General features: G+C 42.6%; 1 protein-coding gene across 1 annotated transcript in view; it reads left to right on the forward strand.

Annotated features, from left to right (window-relative positions):
- The window catches only part of LOC118151518 (uncharacterized), a 105,503-nt gene that overhangs the window by 146 nt on the left and 79,995 nt on the right, over positions 1–25,362 (forward strand). The window contains exons 2-3 of the mRNA XM_078365986.1: positions 197–313; positions 3,088–3,152. Coding sequence (XP_078222112.1) covers positions 197–313; positions 3,088–3,152 — 182 coding nt within the window. The remainder of the gene's footprint in view (positions 1–196; positions 314–3,087; positions 3,153–25,362) is intronic.

Below are 25,362 nucleotides of genomic sequence, written 5' to 3' on the forward strand. Positions count from 1 at the left end.
CCCGCACTGCTCCCTCCTTATTGGCCTGTTCGTGGCACTCGCTAACTTCCCATTGGCGGCTGCCGCTCCCGGAGAATGCGTTTCCAGGGCGATCCCGAGATTGCATTCGAGAGGGGCGGGGTCAGAGTGACGCTAAGGCCGGAAGGCGTGGCCAGGTTCTCACGTTGTCTGCCTCCGCGCCTGCGCTCTCGGGCAGCTGCCGCGGTCACCTGGAGAGCCTAGCAACGCGTGCGCCGCCTACCTGGAAAGCGGGGGCGCGGGGGGGGGTGCGCTGCCCGTGCCAGATCTGGGAAAGCCTGGTGGCCTTTGGAAGGTGACAGTGGCGCGCGGCCACAGTCTCAGAAGTGTCCAAAGTAGTTTTGGATCTAGTCCAAATTATTGTTACACACTTTCCATTTCTACGGTAGCAGCAATAATATAGTTCATGAAAGGCTTTGATATACGTTCTTTCATTTGATAGTTGCAACAACTCTATGGAGTGGAGGAACTGAAGCTCAGCGGCTTAGATGACTTTGCCAGGATCACACATTAGCAAGCGAAGAACTGAATTTAGGGGTTTTTTGAGGGGAGGGAGGATGGGTATTCGTATTATTTTTGCAACACTGGTTGTCCCTTAAGAATGTCACCTTCCAATCATGAGGTCAGGAGATTGAGACCATCCTGGCTAACACAGTGAAACCTTGTCTTTACTAAAAATGCAAATATTAGCCGGGCATGGTGGCAGTTTCCCATAGTCTCAGCTACTCGGGAGGCTGAGACAGGAGAATAGCTTGAACCCAGGAGGTGGGGGTTGCAGTGAGCTGAGATCGCGCCACTGCACTCCAAGCTGGGCGACAGAGTGAGACTCTGTCTCAAATAAAAAAAATAATAATAATTTAAAAAGTCACCTCCCAGCTTCTACTTACTTGATTACTTCAAGACTGGCCAGTTTCCCAAGGCCAATTGTTTTGTTTGTTTTAGCTTTCTATTTGGAAATAATATCATACTTAGACCAGTTGCCAACAAAAATCTTGTAAGGAACATTTCTATATCCTTTACACAGATTCACCCATCCTTAACCTGTATTTGCCTCTCATGAGAAGATCAGGAAAAACAAAATAAAATACATTTAATCCCATTTGCTTTGTCATTTGCTCAATTTCTCTCTGGATCCAAAGAAAAACAAGAGGGTCCTTTTTGCCTTCTACCCCTCAAAACACACCAGGAGCTCAGCAACTGGAGGAGAGGCTAGAGGACAAAAAGATTGATATTTCATAGAGCAATGGTCTAAGAGCCAATAGAGACTCCTGGCTCTGGAAGTCAAGGATCCAGAAGAAGGCACTCAATCATTTGGTTTCGTTGATCGTTATTCAGTCTTCTGTCATCATAGTTCTCCCCTCCTACTTGGATGCCGGCCAGGGGGCCCTTACCTTTTCCTGGAGTGCCTGCCTCATCTTGCCCTCAAGCCCCTGGGTTCTATCTAGCTAATTCCCATTCATCCTTCAGTTCTGTGTTCAACATCCATCCTCAGTCTTTCTGGGATTGATCAGTCCTCTCTGTGTTCCAGTTTTAAAAATAATTTTTACTTTTATATGCTTTATTTTTTTAGAGAACTTTTAGGTTCACAGCAAAATTGAATAGAAAATATAGAGCATTTCACCGCCTTCCCCACTATTGACATCCCACGTTAGAGTTGAACTTTTATTATAATCTGTTAACCTACATTGACACCACATTATTACCCAAAGCCCATAGTTTACATTAAGGTTCACTCTTGGTATTGTGTGTTCTATGGGTTTTGACAAATATATAATGACATTGATGACATATCTAACATTGTAGTATCATACAGAAGTTTCATTATCCTGGCCAGGCAAGGTGGCTCATGCCTGTAATCCTAGCACTTTGGAAGACTGAGGCAGGTGGATTGAGCCCAGGAGTTCAAGACCAGCCTGGCCAACATGGTGAAACCCCGTCAGGAAATCAGCTGGGCATGGTGGTGGGCACCTGTAGTCCCAGCTACTCAAGAGGCTGAGGCAGGAGGATGGCTTGAGCCCAGGAGGTGGAGGTTGCAGTGAGCTGAGTTTGCACCACTGCACTCCTGCCTGGGCGACAGAGCAAGACTCCATCTCAAAAAAAAAAAGAAGAAGAAGAAGAAAAGAAGTTTCACTATCCTAAAAGTCCCCTAGGCTCCACCTATTCAAGCCTCTCTCCTTTTAGACCCTTGCAACCACTGATCTTTTTAGTGCCTCTATAGTTTTGTCCTTTCCAGAATGTCATATTGAGATCATACAATATGTAGTCATGTGTAGTCTTTTCAGAATGGTTTCTTTCCTTTTCTTTTTTCTTTTGGAGACAGAATCTCACTCACCCATGCTGGAGTGGTGCAATGGTGTGATCTTGGCTCACTGCAGCCTCCACCTGCCAGGTTCAAGCAATTCTCCTGCTTCAGCCTCCCAAGTAGCTGGGACTACAGGCACATACCACCATACTCAGCTAATTTTTTTGTATTTTTGTAGAGACAGGGTTTCGTCATGTTGGCCAGGCTGGTCTTGAACTCCTGAGCTGATGATCCATCTGCCTTGGCCTCCCAAAGTGCTGGGATTACAGGTGTGAGCCACTGTACCCAGCCTTAGACTTTTAAGACTCTGTCTCAAAAAAAAAAAAAAAAAAAATTAAGGGAACTGGCAATTGTCAATACTCTCACAGTTGATCCATATTGTGTTCGTGTTTTTGCAGAGATGAAGTCTTGCTATGTTTCCCATCCTGGTCTTGAATTCTGGCTCTCAAGAAAGCCTCTTGCATTGGCCTCCCAAAGTGTTGGGATGACAGGCATGAGCCACTGCACTGGGCCTGTATTATGTTCTTATTGACTAAATCCTTCTGAATTGATATTTAGTATACTTTTTCTGAATTAATATTTAGTATACTTTAACAGAGGATTCTCTGCTTCCTCCATTTTATTATTATTATTGTAGTATAATTGTAGTATTACTGTAGTATAATTATAGACAGGATTGTCTGCCATACTTGCTGAAAATCAACTACAGCCATTAAGTTTTGTCAACCACAAGAGACGTCTGACTTTTTCTCCTTATATTTGCCTAGATGCTCCAGAAGCAAGTGACAGATCCAAAATTGTCTTCTGGGAGAAACATCACAAAGCTTCAAAGGTATGTTGTCAAACTCCTGAAGAGCAAGAAAAAGGAAAAAAAGAAAAAGCTTCAAAAGGTTAGTCTTAGTTGTTGCTATTACTGAGAATACAGCTATGGGCTCAGGCTTCTCAATTTAAGCTCACGTTTTGACCCATTATATACACATTTGTCAGAACTCAGGTAATTGAGTCAGGAACCCCAGGAACTTTTTGGTTTTAGGAGAAGATGACTTTATGGAAGCAGATTGCTTTATTCAAGACATTCCAATCGAGATTGGTTCTTATGAAATTGGGCTACAGGTTTACGTTCAATTTGACTGGGCTAACTGTATATTTGGTTTAAATGACTCTCAGGCACTTGGAAGCATACCTACAAAATTCACCAAAATTACAGGTTGTGTTCCCTATGCTAATGTAATGTTACTCTGAATGTAGGTCTTGGCGAGAAGAAGGAATGAGGCCTCTGGAAGTGGTTTATGTGCCATTTTGGGAATTTAATAATATTGTTAGTCTCTCAGATGACCTAATGTTCTGTCAACCCTATGCCTGTTGAAATACAAATCTTCAATTAGCAGTCAGACACACTGGTTTCCATCACTTCATGTACAAGTCTCAACCTTGCATTGGAGGTGCCTAGTTTAGAACGCTGTGTTAGAAACTGCCCTTTCCAATGGTGATTGGCAAATGAAATTGTCTAGACAAGATTGTCTGCTACACTTGCTGAACAAAAAAAGCTTTAACTCTAGCTGGGCTTGAGAAAGTATCTTTTATTAAGAAAAAAAAAAGAAAGAAAATAAAAGAAAAAAATCTTTAACTCAGGCTCGGTGGCTCATGTCTGTAATCCCAGCACTTAGGGAGGCTGAGGCGGGTGGCTAACCTGAGGTCAGGAGTTCAAGACCAGCCTGACCAACATGAAAAACACTGTCTCTTCTAAAAATACAAAATTAGCCAGGTGTGGTGGTGAATACTTGTAATCCGAGCTACTCTGGAGGCTGAAGCAGGAGAATTGCTTGAACCTGGGAGGTGGAGGTTTTGGTGAGCTGAGATTTGAGCCATTTTACTCCAGCCTGGATAATAAGAGCTAAACTCCATCTCAAAAAAAAAAAAAAACAAAAAACAAAAAAACAAAACCCAAAAAGCTGTAACTCATTTGCTGCAATCATGCTGAACAATAAAATCACTTTAGGTTATTTGCTGACTAAACAAGGTGGCTCTTATTACCAACTCTTAATAGCTGTTGCATTTGGCGAGGTGCTTCAGACTAAATCAAGAGATCTCAATATAAAATCCAAGAATAGGCTGGGCATGGTGCTTCATACCTGTAATCTCAGCACTTTGGTAGGCTGAGGTGGAGGATTGCTTGAGCCCAGGAATTCCAGACCAGCCCGGGCAATGTAGTGAGACCCTATCTCTACAAAAAATAAAAAATTAGCCGGGCAGGGTGGCACAATGCCTGTAGTCCCAGCTACTCAGAGGGCTGAGGTGGGAGGATTAAATTAAATAAAATCCAAGAACTAAGCCAATCTAAGTCAAGGTGGGGAAAACCAATCTGTGGAATCTTTTATTTTGTTTCTTTTTTGGTTTTGTTTTGTTTCTTTTTTCTTTTTTTTAGGCAGGGTCTCTCTCTGTCACCCAGACTGGAGTGCAGTGGTGCAACCACAGCTCACTGCAGCCTGCATATCCCAGGCTTAAACAGTCCTCCTGCCTCAGTCTCCCAAGTAGCTGGTACTGCAGGCTTGAAGTGCAGTGGTGCAACCATGACTCACTGCAGCCTGTACCACCCAGGCTAAGCAATCCTCCTACCTCAGCCTCCCAAGTAGCCGGTACTGTAGGCGTGCAACAACATGCCCTGCTAATTTTTAAATTTTTTCTGGAGAGGGGGGTCTCACCATGTTGCCCAGACTAATCTGTGGAATCTTTTAGTAGGGTTTTGGCTTTTTCTTTTTTTTTTTTATTTTAGGATTCCGGCTTTTGCAAATAGGATGCTGATTTAGGGCATACTGTAAACATTATTTAAGTTGTTGCTAATGGTTGCTATTGTCAAGTTATTGTTAGCAAGTTTTTTGTTTTTTTTTTTTGAGTTTCAGTCTTGCTCTTGTCACCCAGACCGGAGTGCAATGGTGTGATCTTGGCTCACTGCAACTTCCACCTCCCAGGTTCAAGTGATTCTCCTGCCTCAGCCTCCTGAGCAGCTGGGACTATAGATGCCCGCCACCACGCCTTGCTAATTTTTGTATTTTTAGTAGAGATGGGATTTCACCATATTGGCCAGGCCAATCTCGAACTCCTGACCTCGTGATCCACTTGCGTCAGCCTCCCAAAGTGCTGGGATTACAGGCATGAGCCACCATGCCCAACCTTAATTTTTGTATTTTTAGTAGAGATGAGGTTTCATCATCTTGGCCAGCCTCGTCTTGAACTGACCTCAGCCATGTGCCTGCTTGGCCTCCCAAAGTGCTGGGATTACAAGCCTGCGCCTAGCTTTTAGCAGGCTTTTTGTTTTTAAATACTTGCCCACCCTTCATCTGCTGATTTTTTTTTTCCTTTGAGACAGAGTCTCATTCTGTTGCCCAGACTGTAGTGTAGCAACACCAGCTCGGCTCACTGCAGCCTCTGCTTCCCAGGTTCAGGTGATTCTTGTGCTTCGGCCTCCTTAGCAGCTGGGATTACAGGCACGTGCTACCATGTTTGGCAAATCTGTGTATTTTTAGTAGAGATGGGGATTCACCATGTTGGCCAGGCTGGTCTTGAACTTCTGACCTCAGGTGATCTGCCCTCCTCAGCCTCACAAAGTGCTGGAATTAGAAAAGTGAGCTACTGCACCCGCTTGTGAAATTTCATTCTACTTACTTGTTTATTCATTTTTTGTTAGCACGTTGTATATTTATATATATATATTTTGAGATGACGTTTCCCTCTTGTTTCCCAGGCTGGAGTGCAATAGTGCGATCTTGGCTCACCGCAACCTCTGCCTCCCAGGTTCAAGTGATTCTCATGCCTCAGCCTCCTAGTAGCTGAGATTACAGGTGCCTGCTACCACGCCAGGCTAATTTTATAATTTTGTATTTGTAGTAGAGACAGGGTTTCTCTATGTTGATCAGGCTGGTCTCGAACTCCCAGCTTCAGGTGATCTGCCCACCTTGGCCTGCCAAAGTGCTGGGATTACAGGCATGGGCCACTGCGCCCAGCCTGTTCACAGGTTTTTAAATGTCAGTTGTTGTGCAGCCACCATCCCGTTTTAGGCATCCAGCAATTCTACAACAAAAGATTAAGGTTACTCTGACAAACAAAATGGAATCTTGTGAGAATGGCATCTGAAAGGAACTCAGATGGTAGCGAAGCTCTCAGAACCTGATCATGTGCTGACTCTGTGAGGGCATCCTATTGTCTCAGGAAGAGGGACTGTAAAAATTAATTTTTCACTTACAATAGCACTTGCTTAGGAATTATCGAAACTGTTGTTTCATTGCATAGGCTCTAACTACTAAAGCTGATAAAATACCATCAACTTTGAATGACACTAGGATGCCAGGCTTTTACCAGACCAAAGTGAAGACTCATTTTTGACTAATGTACAGTGGAACATATTTTATTTTTTTGAGGTGGAGTCTCACTTTGTTGCCCAGGCTGGAGTGCAATAGCACAATCTCGGCTCACTGCAACCTCTGCATTCTGGGTTCAAGCCATTCCCCTGCCTCAGCCTCCCAAGTAACTGGGACTACAGGCACCCACCACCATGCCCAGCTAATTTTTGTATTTTTAGTAGAGAGGGCTTTGGCCTTGTTGGCCACACTGGTCTTGAACTCCTGACCTCAGGTGATCTGCCCACCTTGGCCTCCCAAAGTGCTGGGATTACAGGTGTGAGCCACCACGCCCAGCTGGAACATCTTTTAATCAAGTCATTCTCAAATGGGGAATGTTTTGTCCCATGAAAGACATTTGGTTATGTCTAGAGACATTTTGAGTTTTCCCAACTGCAGTGGCATCTAGTGGGTAGAAATTAGAGATGCTGCTATACATCTTATGCACAGGACAACCCTCACCACTACCCTACCATACACAAAGAATTATCCAGCCCAAGACGTCAATAGTGCCAATAGTGCCAAGCTTGAGAAATACTGCCAACTATGTACATACTCAGACATAGACTCATTTCTACTCAGAATGCTAGTTATCAAGTTTAATTAGCATAACCACTATGGATTACCTGCTCTCTTTATAACACTTAAAACTCCTGGCCAGGTTCGGTGGCTCACACCTGTAATCCCAATACTTTGAGAGACCAAGACAGGCAGATTACTTGAGGTCAAGAGTTTGAGACCAGCCTGGCCAAGATGGTGAAACCCCATCTCTACTAAAATACCAAAATTAGCTGGGTGTGGTGGTGAGTGCCTGTAATCCCAGCTACTCAGGAGGCTGAGGCAGGAGAATTGTTTGAACCTGGGAGGCGGAGGTTGCAGTGAGCTGAGATCGCACCAATGCACTCTAGCCTGGGTAACAGAGCAAGACTCCATCTCAAAAACAACAACAACAAACAAACAACAACAATAGAAAACTCCTGACTTTTCTCCTCGGTGAACTATTAGTATTCAGTGTTCCCTCTCCTAAGTTAATAATGTCAACTTCATACCAGTTACTTCTAGATTCTAAGGATATTGCTCTGAACAAAACAGATAAGAAGCTAAACAAATGAATAAGTAAGCAGAGAGAACAAAACACGTAAGACTAAGTAGTAGGCAGAAAATTAAAAGAAAGCGGCACAAACAGAGTGGTTTGGTAGCTACGTTAGACTTTGGTCAGGAATTGTCTCTTTGAGGAGGTGACATTTAAATTGAGGCTTAAGTGACAATAAGGAGAACATCCCAGGTAAAGGAAGTAGTCTGTGAAAAACACAAAGATAGAAATGAACTTGGCATCTTCAGAAAAGCCAGTGTGGCTAGAGTATAGAGGGGGAGTAGCGGAGACGAGGTTGAAGATGTTGGAAAGGGTAGGATTACACAGGTACTGTACACCAAGATAAGGAGTCTGGGCTGTGATGAGTCCACTGGAAGTCTTTGCATGGTTTAAGCCAAGGTGGGACATGATCTGATTTATCTTTTAATAAGAAACTTCAGTATCATGCAGTATTCCTTGGTAACAAATCTGCACATGTACTCCCAATTCTAAAATAAAAGTCGAAAAAGAAAAAAAAAATAGGGTAACTAGGAAAAAAGAAAATTAGTTAAAAGTAATATAAGAACGGTAAAGTAAAGCTGGGCGCAGTGACTCACACCTGTAATCACAACACTTTGGGAGGTTGAGGCAGGTGGATGTCTTGAGCCCAGGAGTTCAAGGTTAGCTTGGGCAACATGGTGAAATCCTGTCTCTACAAAAAACAAAAATTAGCTGGGTGCAGTAGTGCACACCTGCAATCCCAGCTACTCAAGGCTGCAGTGAGCCATGATCATGCCCCTGCACTCCAACACTCCAGCTTGGGTGACAGAACAAGACCCTGTCTCAAAAAAAAAAAGATTAAAAAATGGCAAAAGAGGGCCGGGCGCGGTGGCTCACCCCTGTAATCCCAGCACTTTGGGAGGCCGAGGCGGGTGGATCATGAGGTCAAGAGATTGAGACCATCTTGGTCAACATGGTGAAACCCCGTCTCTCCTAAAAATACAAAAAATTAGCTGGGCATGGTGGTGTGTGCCTGTAATCCCAGCTACTCAGGAGGCTGAGGCAGGAGAATTGCCCGAACCCAGGAGGCAGAGGTTGCAGTGAGCCGAGATCGCACCATTGCACTCCAGCCTGGGTAACAAGAGCGAAACTCCGTCTCAAAAAAAAAAAGGCAAAAGACGAAGTATATGAAAATAAGGTAAAAATAATAACAAACAAACAAAAAGATTACCTTAGCTACTATGGGGAGAATATATAGGGTTGGGGGAGGATGAAGGAGAAGTGGGAGGAGAAGAGAAGCAAAGGGGCCAGAAAGAGGCTATTGTAGGAGACCAGGAAAAACGAACTCTTGCATGGACTCTTAGAGATAGACAGAAAGGGGTGGGGTCAGCATACGTTGTGGAAGTGGAGTTGCTAGATCTTAATGGTTTGCATACTTGAGTGAGAGAAACAGGAATCAAGGATGACTCATGGGTTTTGGCTTGAGTAACTAAAATAGAGAAGACCAAGAGACAACCAGCTTTTAGGGGGCAGCAGGTTTTGGACAGGATATTAAGAATTCTGAGGCTTGCTTATACCCATTACTGGAGATAGTAAAAAAAAAAAAAAAAAAAAAAAAGAATTCTGAGGCTCAGACTTGTAACCCCAGCACTTTGGGAGGGCGAAGTGGGCCGATTATCTGAGGTCAGGAGTTTGAGACCAGCCTGTCCAACATGATGAAACCCCATCTTTACTAAAAAACAAAACAAAACAAAAACACATAGCCGGGCTTGGTGGCAGGTGCTTGTAATCCCGGTTACTTGGGAGGCTGAGGCAGGAGAATGGCTTGAAACTGGGATGCGGAGGTTGCAGTGAGCCAAGATTGTGCCATTGCACTCCAGCCTGGGTGACAGAACAAGACTCCCTCTCAAAAAAAAAAAAAAGAAACCAAAAAACAATTTTGCTATTTTGCTGTATTTGGAATGCTTAGAGATATACAGGACCCAGGCAGGGCAACATAGTGAGACCTCATATTTACAAAAAAATCTTTTAAAAATTAACCTGGTGCGAAGGTATGCACTTGTGATGCTAGCTATTTGGGAAGCTGAGGCAGGTGGATCATTTGAGCCCAGGGAGTAGAGCTTGCAGTGAGCCATGATCACACCACTATACTCCAGCCTGAGCGACAGAGTGAGACCCTGTCTCAAAAAAAGAGATATACAAGGGGCGAGGTGTGCTAGACAGAGGTCAGGATGGAGATATAGTCTCCTTTTGCTCTAGAGGGTATTTAAAGACTGATATGCATGAGATCATCTAGGGAAGGAACACACTGAAGAATAGATGCCCAGAAGCAAGGTCTGGGCCTTCCATATTTAAAGATGCAGTGAAGGAAGAAAAGCCAGCTTAGGATATTGGGCAAGAACATCAGAGAGGCAGGAGACCTGATCATGGTATCTGAGAAAAGAGAAGGTAGTGTTTCACAGAGGGAAGAGTGATTTAACATAACAGACTGAATACACATGTATCTCAGTTACTTCCTCAAGCTCTGCCAAGCAATCTAACTATATCCATCTATCTATCTATCTATCTATCTATCTATCTATCTATCTATCTATCTATCAATCATATGGTTTTTAAAAGATGCATGATGGCCAGGCACGGTGGCTCATGCCTGTAATCCCAGAAGTTTGGGAGGCTGTGGAGGGAGGATCGCTTGAGCCCAAGAGTTTGAGATCTAGGCAACATAGTAAGACCGTGTTTCAAAAAAAAAAAAAAAATTAGCTGAGCATGGTGATGGGTGCCTGTAGTCCCAGCTATTCAGGAGGCTGATGTGAGAGGATCACTTGAGCCTGGGTGGTTGAGGCTGTAGTGAGCTATGATCATGCCACTGTACTCCCGCCTGGGTGACAGAATGATGAGACCCTATCTCAAAGAATAGAAAAAAACACATACACAAAAAAAAAAAAGAAAGAAAAGAATTGGTTGTCAACATTTTGAGCTGGATTAAAATGTTTTTAAAATTAAAAAATAATTTAAAAAAGAAAATAATTGGTTGATTCCATCTTCCTTAACTGAGTGCAGTGAGTGTATTCTCTCCCCGATCCTGGCAGATGACTGGAAGTTTATGTTCTGAAGTGGTTGAACTAGAGGGGTTCTGGATTTCAGGAGGCCAGGCAAGCTGAGAGGGGTGTTAAGTGAAATTCTGCATACCAGATGGTAAGACCTCCAGTCACCTTCTCCCACCCAGTCCCCAAAAGGCTGGCAGCTGGATTTACATACTCCTAAGTGAGGTAAGAGAATGGTCTCTTCTCTTACCTCACTTAGGAGTATGGGTATGGATCAGCCCAAAAGAAAAGTTCTAAAAATACTGATGCTTAGGAAAGGTCCCCATGAAATGACTGGGGACTTATACTAAAGCTCACCACTTGACATGCTTGCACACTGACAGAGAGCTTCCTATCATCTATCTATCTATCTATCTATCTATCTATCTATCTATCTATCTATCATCTATCTATCCATCCATCCATCTATCTATCATCTTGCAAGAGAGAGAGACAGGATCTTGCTATACTGCCCAGGTTGGTCTTAAACTCCTGAGTTTAAGTTATCATCCTGTTTTAGCCTCCTGAATAGCTGGGAACAGGCATGAGTCACTATGCCTGGCCTAATCTATATATATGTATATCTTAGTCTCTCAAATAGCTGGAATTACAAGCATGAGTCACTATACCTGGCCTTATCTATCTATCTATCTATCTGGATAATATATGTGGATGTGGATGTGTCTACATATATCTATAGATGATCAGCTTGTGGTGAAAGCTACCAGGCCTGGGACTCACCCTTTAGGGCAGTGGGCTCCCCTCTGGCCAGGGGTAGGTCCAAAGATGCTGTTCAAATGCCAAGATCTGGAATCAAGGACCCCAAGAGCCCACTCAGTGCTCTTCCCCACTGTGGCTGAGCTGGTACCTAAGCTGATTTTTGGTTCTTATGAAGGCTATTTTTGTGTAGACAGTTGTGAAATTTGGTGTTCCTTCAGGAAGGACAAGAGGTGGAGACTCCTATTCAGACACAAGCTGATTGAAGATTCCTTGGCCTTAAGTGAACTTTGTCAGTACCCTGGCAGCACTCCCTGTGGGCCTGTGGACATGGGGAGAGACTCCTCTGCCTGGGGAAAGGGAGGGAAGAGTGGGAAGAGCTTTGTTTTGTGGTTTCAGTGCCAGCTTAGCTGCAGTAGAATAGAGTACCAGGTGGATTTTGAAGGTTTCCAACTCTAGCCCTGCTACCCGATGGCATCTCTGGACCTGCCTGGGGCCTGTGATAATGCATTGCCCTGAAGGGAAGGATACAAGCCTGTCTGGCTTCACCATCTGCTGATTGCAGAGCCCTCGGGCCTTGAGCATACATAGGTGGAAATCAGGTAGTGGTTGCAGTGGGCTTTGGGCAAGACCCAGTATTGTGCTGGCTTCAGATGTGACCCAGAGCAGTCCTAGTGGTGGTGGCCACAGGGATGCTTGTGTCACCTATCTCCCAACTCCAGGCAGCTCAGTAGAGAGGGAGAGATTCCATTTATTTGGGAGAAAGTAGGGGAAGAGAACAAGAATCTCTTCCCGGTAATGCAGAGAATCCTTCTGGATCTTAACCAAGACCACCAATGTGGTACCTTTATGATTCTACAAGATCTACAGCATTCCTGGGTTTGGGGTGTCCTCTAAGGCAGATATGGCTGCAGTAATCAAACAGTTAGATCGCAACACCCAAGGCCCTTTGAATACCTGGGAAGCCTTTCCAAGAAGGACAGATACAAACAAGCCCAAACTGTGATGACTACAAAAAAATACCTAACTCATCAGTACACAGACACTGACAAACATTCACAAGCTTCTAGACCATTTAGGAAAACATACCCTCACCTAATAAACTAAATAAGGCTGGTCCCAGAGAGACAGAGATAAGTGAACTTTCAGACAGAATTTAAAGTAGCTGTTTTGAGGAAATTCAAAGAAACTCAACAAAGAGAAGGAATTCATAATCCTATTAGATTAATTTATTTATTTATTTTTATTTTTTGGAGACAGAGTCTCACTCTATCCCCCAAGCTAGAGTGCAGTGGTGTGATCTCTGCTCACTGCAAACTCTGCCTCCAGTGTTCAAGTGATTCTCATGCCTCAGCCTCCCCTGAGCAGCTGGAATTATTAGTGCTTGCCACCTCGCCTGGCTTTTTTAGTAGAGATGGGGTTTCCCCATGTTGGCCATGCTGGTCTCAAACTCCTGACCTCAGGTGATCTGCCCACCTCAGCTGCCCAAAGTGCTGTGATTACAGGCATGAACCACCAGACCTGGCCCTATTAGATACATTTAACAAAAAGATTAAATTTAAAAGAATCAAGCAGAAATTCTGGAGTTGAAAAATACAATTGACATAATTAAGAATGCATCAGCATTCTTCAGCACTGCCTTAAAATTCTAAAAAAAAAAGAATGCATCAGAGTTGCTTAACAGCAAAATTAATCAAGCAGAAGAAAGAAATAGTGAGATTGAAGACAGGCTATTTGAAAATTCACAGTCAGAGAAGACAAAAGAAAAAGGAATTTTAAAAAGTAAAGCATGCCTACAAGATCTAGAAGACAGCCTCAAAAGGGCAAATCTAAGCGTTCTTGGCCTTAAAGAGGAAGTAGAGAGAGAGATAGAGGTAGAAAGTTTATTCAAAGGGATGATAGCAGAGAAATTCTCAAATCCAGAGAAAGATATCAATATTTAAGTATAAGAAGATTGTAGAAAAGAGAAAAAAAAAACAAACAAAAAAGAAGGTTGTAGAACACTAAGAATTTAACTCAAAGAAGACTACCTCAAGGCATTCAATGAACTCTAAAAGGTCAAGGATAAAGAAAGAATCCTAAAAGCAGCAAGAGAAAAGAACCCAATATTAATAACATACAATGGAGCTCCAATTCATCGGCAGAATTTTCAGTGGAAACTTCACAGGTCAGGAGAAAGTGCCATGACATACTTAAGTGCAGAAGGAAAAAACCTTTTATCCTAGAAATAGTATATCCAGCAAAAAACATCCTTCAAAAATGAAAGAGAAATAGCCTTTCCCAAGTAAACAAAGGCTGAGGGATTTCATCAACACCAGACCTGTCCTACAAGAAATGCTAAAGGGAGTTCTTCAGTCTGAAAGAAAAAGGTGTTAATGAGCAATAAGAAATTATCTGATGGAGGAGGCTGGTGGCTCATGCTTGTAATCCCACTGAGGTGGTCGGATCACCTGAGGTCGGAGTTTGAGACCACCCAAACCAATATGGAGAAACCTCATCTCTACTAAAAATACAAAATTAGCTGGGTGTGGCAGTGCATGCCTATAATCCCAGCTACTTGGGAGGCTGAGGCAGGAGAATCACTTGAACCTGGGAGGCAGAGTTTGCATTGAGCCCAGATCGCGCCATTGCACTCCAGCCTGGGCAACAAGAGTGAAACTCCATTTCAAAAAAAAAAAAAAAAATCATCTGAAGGAACTGGGTGCAGTGGCTCATGCCTGTAATCCCAGCACTATGAGAAGCCGAAGAGGGAGGATCGCTCGAGCCCAAGAGTTTGAGAACAACCTGGGCAATATAGTGAGACCTCGTCTGTACAAAAAAATTAAAAGATTGACTTCAAAGAGCTGAGGAAAAAAAAAATGTTAAAAGAGTTAGCTGAACTGTAGTTCCAGCTACTCCAGAGGCTGAGGTGGGAGGATTGCTTGAACCTTAGAGTTCAAGGCTGCAGTGAACTGTGGTTGTGCCACTGCTCTGCAGCCTGGGTGACAAAGCAAGATCCTGTCTCAGCAGTAGCAGCAACAACAAAATAAATATCTGAAGTTACAGAACTCACTGGTAATAGTAAGTAAACAGAAAAATAATTGTCAGTGGTGTGTAAACTGTTCAAATCTCAAGTAGAAAGATGAAAAAAATGAACACATCAAAAATAATAGCTGCAACAACTTTTCAAGATACAGACAGTACAATAAGATATGAATAGAAATAGCAAATATATACACCCAGATATATATATAAACAGCAAAAAGTTGAAAGGTGGGGAGACAAAGCTACAGTATAGAGTTTTCATTAGCTTTCTTTTTGCTTGTTAGTTTATGTTCTGTGTTATAATCATTCTAAAATAATGGGTTTTAAGGTATTATTTGCACCCCTCATGTTAACCTCAAATCTAAAATCATACAACAGAAACATGAAAAGCAAAAAGCCAGAAATTCAACATTTGACTAGAGAAAATCACCTTCAATAAAAGGAAGACAGGAAGAATGAAGAGAAGACCGCGAAACAATCAGAAACATAACAAAATGGCAGGAATAAGTCCTTGCTTATAAATAACACTAAATGTAAACAGACTAGACTCTCCAACCAAGACATAGAGTGGCTGAATGGATTAAAAAGTCAAGACCCAAATATCTATTGCCAACAAGAAACACAATTCACCTATAAAGACACCCATAGACTGAAAATAAATGTATGGACAAAGATATTCCATGCCAGTGGAAACCAAGAAAGAGTAGGAGTAGCTACGCTAATATGAGACATACCAGATTTCAAGGCAAAAACTATAAAAAGCGATAAAGGGCCAGACACAGTGGCTCACACCTGTAATCCCAGCACTTTCGGAGGCTGAGGTGGGCAGATCACCGGAGGTCAAGAGTTTGAGACCAGTCTGGCCAACATGGCGAAATCTTGTCTCTACTAAAAAAATACAAAAATTAACCGAGTATGGTGGCAGGTGCCTGTAATCTCAGCTACTGAGGCAGGAGAATCACTTGAACCTGGGAGGTTGCAGTGAGCCGAGATTGTGCCACTGCACTACAGCCTGGGCAACAGAGCGAGACTCTGTCTGAAATAAAATAAAATAAAATAAAAATAAAATTAAAAAATAATAAAATGAAACAAGGTCATCACATAATGATAAAGGGGTCATTTCAGCAAAATATGTAATAATTGTAAATACATATGTACTGAACGCTGGAACACCCGGATATATATAAAGCAAATGTAATTAGAACTGAAAAGAGAGGTAGACCCCAATATAATAGTAGCTGGAGACTTCAACACCCCACTTTCAGCATTGGACAGATCATCCAGACAAAAACACAACAAAGAAATTTTGGATTGAATCTACACTGTAGACAGCAGATGTAATAATATTTACTTAACATTACATCTAACAGCGGCAGAATACACATTCTCCTCCTCAGCAAATGTATCATTTTCAAGGACAGACCATATGTTAGGCTACAAACCATATCTTAAAACATTCAAAAAATTGACATAATATCAAGTATCTTCTCTGACCACACTGGAATAAAACTAGAAATCAACAATAAGATTTTCGGAAACTATACAAATACAGGAAAGTTAAGCAATATGCTCCCGAATGACCACTGGGTCAATGAAGATCTTAAGAAAGAAAAATTGAGAAATTTCTTGAAAGAAATGATAATGGGCCGGGCACGGTGGCTCAAGCCTGTAATCCCAGCACTTTGGGAAGCCGAGGCGGGTGGATCACAAGGTCAAGAGATTGAGACCATCATGGTCAACATGGTGAAACCCCGTGTCTACTAAAAATACAAAAAAAATTAGCTGGGCATGGTGGCGAGTGCCTGTAATCCCAGCTACTCAGGAGGCTGAGGCGGGAGAATTGCTTGAACCCAGGAGGTGGAGGTTGCGGTGAGCCGAGATCGCGCCATTGCATTCCAGCCTGGGTAACAACAGTGAAACTCCATCTCAAAAAAAAAAAAAAAAGAAAAGAAATGTTAATGGACGTCGGGCGTGGTGGCTCACGCCTGTAATCCAAGCACTTTGAAGGCGAAGGTGGGCGGATCACCTGAGGTCGGGAGTTCAAGACCAGCCTGACCAACATGATGAAACCCCGTCTTTTTTTTTTTTTTTGGAGATGGAGTTTCGCTCTTTTTACCCAGGCTGGAGTGCAATGGCGCGATCTCGGCTCACCACAACCTCCGCCTCTTGGGTTCAAGCAATTCTCTCGCCTCAGCTTCCTGAGTAGCTGGAATTAAAGGCACGCACCACCATGCCCAGCTAATTTTTTGTATTTTTAGTAGAGACGGGGTTTCACCTTGTTGACCAGGATGGTTTCGAGCTCTTGACCTCGTGATCCACCCGCCTAGGCCTCCCAAAGTGCTGGGATTACAGGCGTGAGCCACCGCGCCCCGCCCGGAAACCCTGTCTTTATTAAAATAAAAAATAAATAAAAGAAATGATAATGGAAACACAGCATACCAAAACCTATCGAATACAGAAAGCGATACTAAGAGGGAAGTTTGTAGCTGTAAGAGCCTTTATCAAAAAAGAAGAAAAACTTCAAATAAATTATCTAATGATGAATCTTAAAGAACTAGAAAAGCAAGAGGAAACCAAACCCAAAGTTAGTAGAAGAAAAGAGGTAATAAAGATCAGAGCAGAAATAAAGTTGAAACGAAGAAAATACAAAAGATCAATGAAATGAAAGTCATTTTTTAAAAGATAAAGAAAAATGACAAACCATTACCTAGACTAAGAAAAAAAGAGAAGACCCAAATACATAAAATCAGAGATGAAAAGGGAGACATTACAACCAATACCGCAGAAATTCAAAGGATCATTAGAGCAACTATATGCTGTGAGCAACTATATTCCAGTACATTGGAAAATCTAGAAGATATGGATAAATTCCCAGACACTCATGCAACCTACCAAGATTAAACCATTAAGAAATTCAAACCTGAAGGGGCCGATAACAAGTAACGAGATTGAAGCTGTAACAAAAAGTCTCCCAGCAAAGAAAAGTCTGGGACCTGAAGGCTTCACTGCTGAATTTTACCAAACATTTAAGGAACTAATTCCAACTTTATTCAAACTATTCTGAAAAGTAGAGAAGCAAGGAAACTTCCAAACTCATTCTTCGAGGCCAGTATTATACTGATACTAAAATCAGGCAAAGATACATTAAAAGAAAACTACAGACCAATATGTCTAATGAACATTGCTGCAAAAATCCTAAACAAAATACTAGCAAACTTAATTCAACAATACATTAAAAAGATCAATTATCGCTGGGCACAGTAGTTCATGCCTGTAATCCCAGCACTCTGGGAGGCTGAGGCGAACGGATCACAAGGTCATGAGATTGAGATAATCCTGGCCAACATGGTGAAACCCCGTCTCTACTAAGATTACAAAAAATAGCTGGGTGTGGTGGTGCACGCCTATAGTCCCAGCTACTCAGGAGGCTGAGGCAAGAGAATTGCTTGAACCTGGGAGTTGGAGGTTGCAGTGAGCTAAGATCGCGCCAGTGCACTTTAGCCTGGTGACAGAGAGAGAGAGAAAAAAAATCAAGATGGATCATCATGACAAAGTCGGATTTATCTCAGGGATGCAAGGATGGCTCAACATATACAAATCAATGAATGTGATACATCATATCAACAGAATGAAGAATGAACCACACAACCACATGATAATTTCTATTGATGCTGAAAAGCATTTGATAAAATTCAACATCCCTTCATGATTAAAAAAAAAAAAAACCTTTAAAAAACTGGGTGTAGAAGGAACATACCTCAACATAATAAAAGCTATATATAGGCTGGGTATGGTGGCTTATGCTTGTAATCCCAGCACTTCGGGAGGCTGAGGTGGGTGGATCACCTGAGGTCAGGAGTTTGAGACCAGCCTGGCTAACATGCTGAAACCCCGTTTCCAGTAAAAATAAAAAAAATCAGCTGGGCATGGTGGCGTGTGCTTGTTAATCCTAGCTACTCTGGAGGCTGAGGCAGGAGAATCGCTTGAACCTGGGAGGTGGAGGTTGCAGTGAGCCGAGATGGCGCCATTGTACTCCAGATTGGGCAACAGGAGTGAAACTCCATCTATAAAAAAAATCAGCTGGGCATGGTGGTGTGTGCTTGTTAATCCTAGCTACTCTGGAGGCTGAGGCAGGAGAATCGCTTGAACCTGGGAGGTGGAGGTTGCAGTGAGCTGAGATGGCGCCATTGTACTCCAGATTGGGCAACAGGAGTGAAACTCCATCTCAAAAAAAAAAAAAAGCCAAATATGACAGACCCACAGCTACTATCATACTGAATGAGGAAAAACTGAAAGTCTTTCCTTAGATACGGAACACGCCAAGGATTTCCACTTTCACCACTTTTATTCAACATAGTACTGAGAGTCCTAGGCACAACAATCAGACAAAAGGAAGAAATAAAGGGCATTCAAATTGTAAAAGGAGAAGTCAAATTGTTGTTTGTAGATGATACGATCTTATATTTGGAAAAACCTAAAGACTCCACCAAAAAACTATTAGAACTGATGAATAAATTCAGTAAAGCTGCAGGATATAAAATTATCACACGAGGCTGGGCGTGGTGGCTCACACTTGTAATCCTAGCAATGTGGTAGGCCAAGACTGTAGGATTGCCTGAGTCCAGGAGTTTGAGACTAGCCTGGCCAACATGGAGAAACCCACTTTTTATAAAAAGTTTTAAAAAAATTGTCATATGAAAATAGGTAGTATTTTGTTTGTTTATTTGAACAGAGTCTCACTCTATCATCCAGGCTGGAGTGCAGTGACACAATCTCAGCTCGCTGAAACCTCTGTCTCCCAGGTTAAAGTGATTCTCCTGCCTTAGCCTCTCAAATAGCTGGGATTACAGGTGTGTGCCATCACACCTGGCTAATTTTTGTATTTTTAGTAGAGACGGGGTTTCACCATGTTGGCCATGCTGGTCTCAAATTCCTGACCTCAGGTAATCCACTCACTTCAGCCTCCCAAAGTGCTGGGATTACCAGTGTGAGCCACTGTGTCCAGCCAATTTTTTTTTTTGAGACAGAGTCTTGCTTTGTTGCCCAAGCTGAAGTGCAGTGGCTCAATCTTGGCTCACTGCATCCTCTGTCTCCCAGGTTCAAGAAATTCTCCTGCCTCAGCCTCCCGAGTAGCTGGGACTACAGATATGCATGGCCAGCTAATTTTTGCATATTTAGTAGAGATGGGGTTTCACCATTGGCCAGTATGGTCTGGAACTCCTGGCCTCATGTGATCTTCCTGCCTTGGCCTCCCAAAATGCTGGAAGTACAGGCGTAAGCCACTATGCCCAGCTGAAAATCAGTAGTATTTCTATATGCCAAGAAAACTTAAAAAAACAAAAAGACACCTGAGCTTATATGTTTATTGCAGCACTGTTTACTATAGCAAAGTCATGGAATCAATCTCTGTGTCCATCAATGGTGGATTGAATAAAGAAAATGTGGTACATATACACCATGAAATACTATGCAGCTGTAAAAAAGAATAATAATATCCTTTGCAGCAACATGGATGAAGTTGAAGGCCATTATCCTAAGTGACCTAATGCAAGAATAGAAAACCAAATACTGCATGTTCTCACTTATAAGTGGGAGCTAAACAATAAATAGACATGAACGTAGAGATAAGAAATACAGACACTGGGGATCACTAGATGGGGGGAGTGGGATAGTTGGGTGCCTGAGTGATGGGATAGTTGGGACCCCAAACCTCAGCATCACACACTTACCCATGTAACCAACCTGCACATGTACCCTTTAATATGTTATAAAAGTTGAAATTTTTTAAAATTTAGGTTTTAGATGCTGTCTGTAATGATCAAGGAGGATATACAATAAAAAGTCCTTCTCCACAAAGGAAATATATTAAAAGTTTCTTGGGGGCTGGGCACAGTGGCTCATGCCTGTAATCCCAGCACTTTGGGAGGCTGAGGCGGGAGGATTGCTTAGGGACAGGAGTTCAAGATCAGCCTGGGCGACAAAGTGAGACCCCTGTCTCTGTTTTAATCACAAGAAGAAAAAAGTTTCTTGAGTATCATTTAAGACTATTCTGTGGGCTGCAAGCAGTGGCTCATGCTTGTAATCCTAGCACCTTGGGAGCATCATAGAGCTCAGGAGTTTGAGACCAGCCTGGGCAACATAGTGAGACCCCATCTCTATTACAAAAAAAATTAATTTAAAAATAAATAAATAGGCTGGGCATGGTGGCTCACGCCTGTAATCCCAGCATTTTGGAAGGCCAGGTGGGTGGATCACAAGGTCAGGAGTTCCAGACCAGCTTGGCCAATGTGGTAAAAACTGTCTCTACTAAAAATACAAAAATTAGCTGGCCTGTAATCCCAGCTACTTGGGAGGCTGAGGCAGGAGAATCACTTGAACCTGGGAGGCGGAGGTTGCAGTGAGCTGAGACTGCACCCCTGCACTCCAGCCGGGGCGACAGGCGAGACTCTGTCTCAAAAAAAAAAAAAGGAATATTCGATGAACATGTGAGAGTACATAGAATTTATTTTATTTTTTTTGTTTTTCTTTTCTTTTTCACGTCAAAGATTTCAGTGCTAAGTACATAGATTTTAAAAGAATTTTAGAAAAATTTTTTAACTCTTTTAAAAAAATTATTTTTTAATAGATCTCTGTATGTTGCCCAGGCTGGTCTTGAACTCCTGGAAACAAGGGATCCTCCTTCTTCAGTCTCCCAAAATGTTGGGATTACAGGCATGAGCCACCATGCTTGGCTAAGAATCTCTAAATCTTTAGAGAAAAAAACAAGTAACAGAATATCGTATTGAGGCAAGAAGCTTCAAGACACATATGCCCACACTGGGATGGGAATCCCAGAGTGCATGCGTGTGTGGGCATGGAGGAGATGCAAACTGGCTTAGAGGTAAGAGTGTTTTGGAATCAGTACTTGAGAAGGTAGTGAAAAACTGTTTTTGTTATATTTAGAATGCGGTCTGTATGTATTTAAATTTTTCTCGAATTGGTTCTTATGAAAAATAGTCTCCTTTGCATGGAGGCTCTGCTTATTGTGATTAATTATAGTGCTCCAGCAAGGGGAACTTGTTGCTCTTTCTACAGACTCCTCTGGGACATGTGAAGTATTTCACAAGTTAATATCTTACATATTTGAGAAATCTTCTATTACAAGGCTTAATTTTAATCCTCACAGGGACTTCAGGTTGCTTAGTTAAGTGATGGCAGCTAAAAGGAAATGAAGAGAGAGGGCAAAGAATAAGAGAAAGCCTGAAAGAAAAGTGGCGGAGACTGAGGGCCTTCTACTGGACCTGGAAATTGAAGTCAGGATTTTCTTCCACAGTCCACTCCTTGTGTGTCTGATGCTACTCTATTTGTATAGTGAGTAGTCTTCTGAGAAGGCGTAGTAGCCTGAGGCTGTAAGGTTGGGGCTGAGTAACGTGGGATTCAGTAACAGAGAGGAGACTTGCAAGCACAATTTAATAGCCTTACATTGGTGCTCACCTGTGCTTTACAATCTGCTATTTGGTGGGATCAAGGGTGGGAAGAAGTGAATGATGCCCAAAACTAGTGTGCATAGTTGAGGAACTTCAAGCTATGAGTTTAAGTTGAATTGCCATGGAGCCAGGATATGGTTGAGCCAATCTTCATAATCATAGCTTAAGCCATCGTTTTTTCTGATTATCAACAGTGTATGTCCTCTTCTCCATAAAAGTTTTTCTTTTTTTTTTTGGGAGGGGTTCTTGCTCTGTTGTCAGGCTGGAGTGCAGTGGTGCAATCTCAGCTCACTGCAACCTCCTACTCCTGGGTTCTAGCGATTCCCCTGCCTCAGCCTCCTGAGTAGCTGGGATTACAGGCGAATACCACCATGCCTGGCTAATTTTTGTATTTTAGTAGAGATAGGGTTTTACCTCGTTGGCCAGGATGGTCTCCATCTCCTGACCTCATAATCTGCCTTCTTCAGCCTCTCAAAGTGCTGGGATTACAGGGGTGAGCCACAGCACCCAGTCCCATAAAGGTTTTTCTAATCTCCCAGGAGAAGGAGTTCTTGTCCTCTTCTGAACAGAAAACAATATTACTTTTGCTTTTCTCTCAGCATACATCTCTTCATGCCCTCTATTATTACATATTTTTATATGCTCAATAAACAGTGCCTTCCTGTGAAGGCAGAAACCGTATCATACCTCTTTTGCATTATATACACTGCTTTACATATATTAGACCTTTAATGCATCTGTTGGCTAAATAGATATGTTTAACAAAACAGTTCCTATAATTTGGGACTATTCCCTTGATTTTATAGGACTATCAGGGATCTTATATTTACTGAATCCAAACCCCATCACTTAAAATTAGGGAATAAGACACTGGCAGTTAGATCCCTACTATGGTGGGGAGTCTTATTGCTAGGCTAGCCCATCCCACTGTATCAAGTTGCAGTCTTTCATATTAGGCAAGCCTATCCTGTTCCTAGGGAAAATCAAGACAACTAACAACAGGAAAGTCTACTTGAAGTAAGGCAGATAAAATTTACCTGATGCTTGCTTACAAGGTTAGACAAATAACCCCCTTATAGTACCTAACGTGTCTATGGTTAACTTGTAACAATCTGTTAAAGAGAGGAAGAGTGACAGATCTCGTTTTATTTTTTGAGATTTTTTCACTCTTTGTCCAGGCTAGAGTACAGTGGCACAATCTTGGCTCACAGTAACCTCTGTGAGAGTAATATATATTTTTTTAAGACAGAAGTCTCACTTCTTGGCTCACTGCAACCTCTGCCTCCTGTGTTCAAGCGATTCTCCTGTCTCACACTCCCACCCCTCTTCCCCTTCACTGCCCCGTGAGTTGCTGTCCTCTAGATCCTATAATCCTGACACTGTGCCTGGCTAATTTTTGTATTTTTAGTAGAGATAGGGTTTCACCATTGTGGCCAGGTTGCTCTTGAACTCCTGACCTCAGGTGATCTGCATGCCTTGGCCTCCCATAGTGCTAGGATTACAGGCATGAACTGCCACCCTCAGCCAGAGAGTAATAGATCTTTAACCTGGTATTCAAATACCCTCAAATCCCTGCTCCTAAACTTCCTAACTGTAGGCCTATTAATCCCATGTCTGAAGGCCAAGATTATGCAGAAGTGAACTGCCAATGGGTTTACACGGTTCTCTCCAGGTGGAATGAATTCCTTTACTGTTATACTTCCAAAGCTTTCCAGTCCCGTAAGTCTATCAAATACCACTTACTCTGTGAAGCCTTGCCCTCTTCCCTTCAGCTAAAAGTAACCTCCACCTGGCTCAATGGCTCATTCCTGTAATCCCACCTCTTTGGAAGGCTGAGGTGGGAGGATCTCTTGAGCCTGCAAGTTTGAGACCAAGGGCAACACATAACCTGTCTACAAAAAATAAAAAATTAGCTGGGCATGGTGGCACGCATCTATAGTCCCAGCTACTATAGGGAGGCAAAGGCAGGAGGATCACCTGAGGTCAGGAGTTCAAGGCTGCAACGAGCCATAATCACGCCACTGTACTCCAGCCTGGCAACAGAGCAAGATCCAACTCATAAAAGTAACCTCCACATTCTGAAGTTTGCTATTTGCTTATGGCATCAAATCTCTCTCATACTTTGTTACTTATGTCTTCTCTTCCGAACTGTAATTAGCATATTGAAGGCAGTGTTTGTGTCTGATTGTCTTTTTATCTTAAAGAGCAAGCTTGCAAATAAGAGGCCATGAATATGTTACCTACTTCAAGTTACCATCATCTCTCACTTGAGTTTCAGCAAAAGCCTTCCAACTGTCCCCTAGATTCTACTCTTGCTTTTACCCAGATCCTTTTGAAACACATTGGCTCAGGTTAGTGCCTTATTTGGGCCATCCATAGGCTTTCCAAGTTCTCAACGTGCCGTCTAAGTTTGTGACTATCACCGGCCTCTTGCTGTTTTTTTTTTTTTTTTTTTTTGAGACAGAGTTTCGCTGTTACCCAGACTGGAGTGCAATGACACGATCTCGGCTCACCACAACCTCCACCTCCTGGGTTCAAGCAATTCTCCTGCCTCAGCCTCCCAAGTAGCTGGGACTACAGGCGTGCACCACCGTGCCCAGCTAATTCTTGTATTTTTAGTAGAGATGGGGTTTCACCTTGTTGACCAGGATGGTCTTGATCTCTTGACCTTGTGATCCACTCGCTTCGGCCTCCCAAAGTGCTGGGATTATAGGCGTGAGCCACCGCGCCCGGCCCTGATTTTTTTTTTTTTAAATCATGCTAAGCACCTCCTGCCTCAAATGTTCTTGCATTTCATTTGATGCTCTCTCAGTCTAGTACAGCAGCTGTTAGAAGGTGGTTTGGAATACTGGAGATTGTTTGCTTCCTGACTTCAATGAGGTGCTGAAGTCTTCTTCCATAGAAATCCTCTTCAACCACTCTCTAGCACCCTTGTAACTCTGTCCTGGAATTCTGCTTTAGTTGAGTCTCAACCCTGAATCTGGAGTGCTTAGTTCAGAAAGTTGGCTTTCCCATTTACAACATGTATGATTTGGGGCAGGTAAATTAACCTTTTTCTGCCTGTTTCCTCAGAAGTAAAATGGGAATAATAATAACACATATTTTAAAACAGTGTCCATCTGGAACCTAGCAAGAGTTCACTAAGTTATTACTTTTATTCATAGTTCTTACTACATTTTATTACATACTGGTCTTGTCTTCTCCACTAGAAGTAAGTTCCATTAGGGTAGGACTTTGTATTACTGATGACTTTATCCCTATGTTGCTCAGGCTGGTCTTGAACTTC

This window comes from Callithrix jacchus, chromosome 2 (genome assembly GCF_049354715.1).
Source record: "Callithrix jacchus isolate 240 chromosome 2, calJac240_pri, whole genome shotgun sequence".
NCBI lineage: Eukaryota > Metazoa > Chordata > Mammalia > Primates > Cebidae > Callithrix > Callithrix jacchus.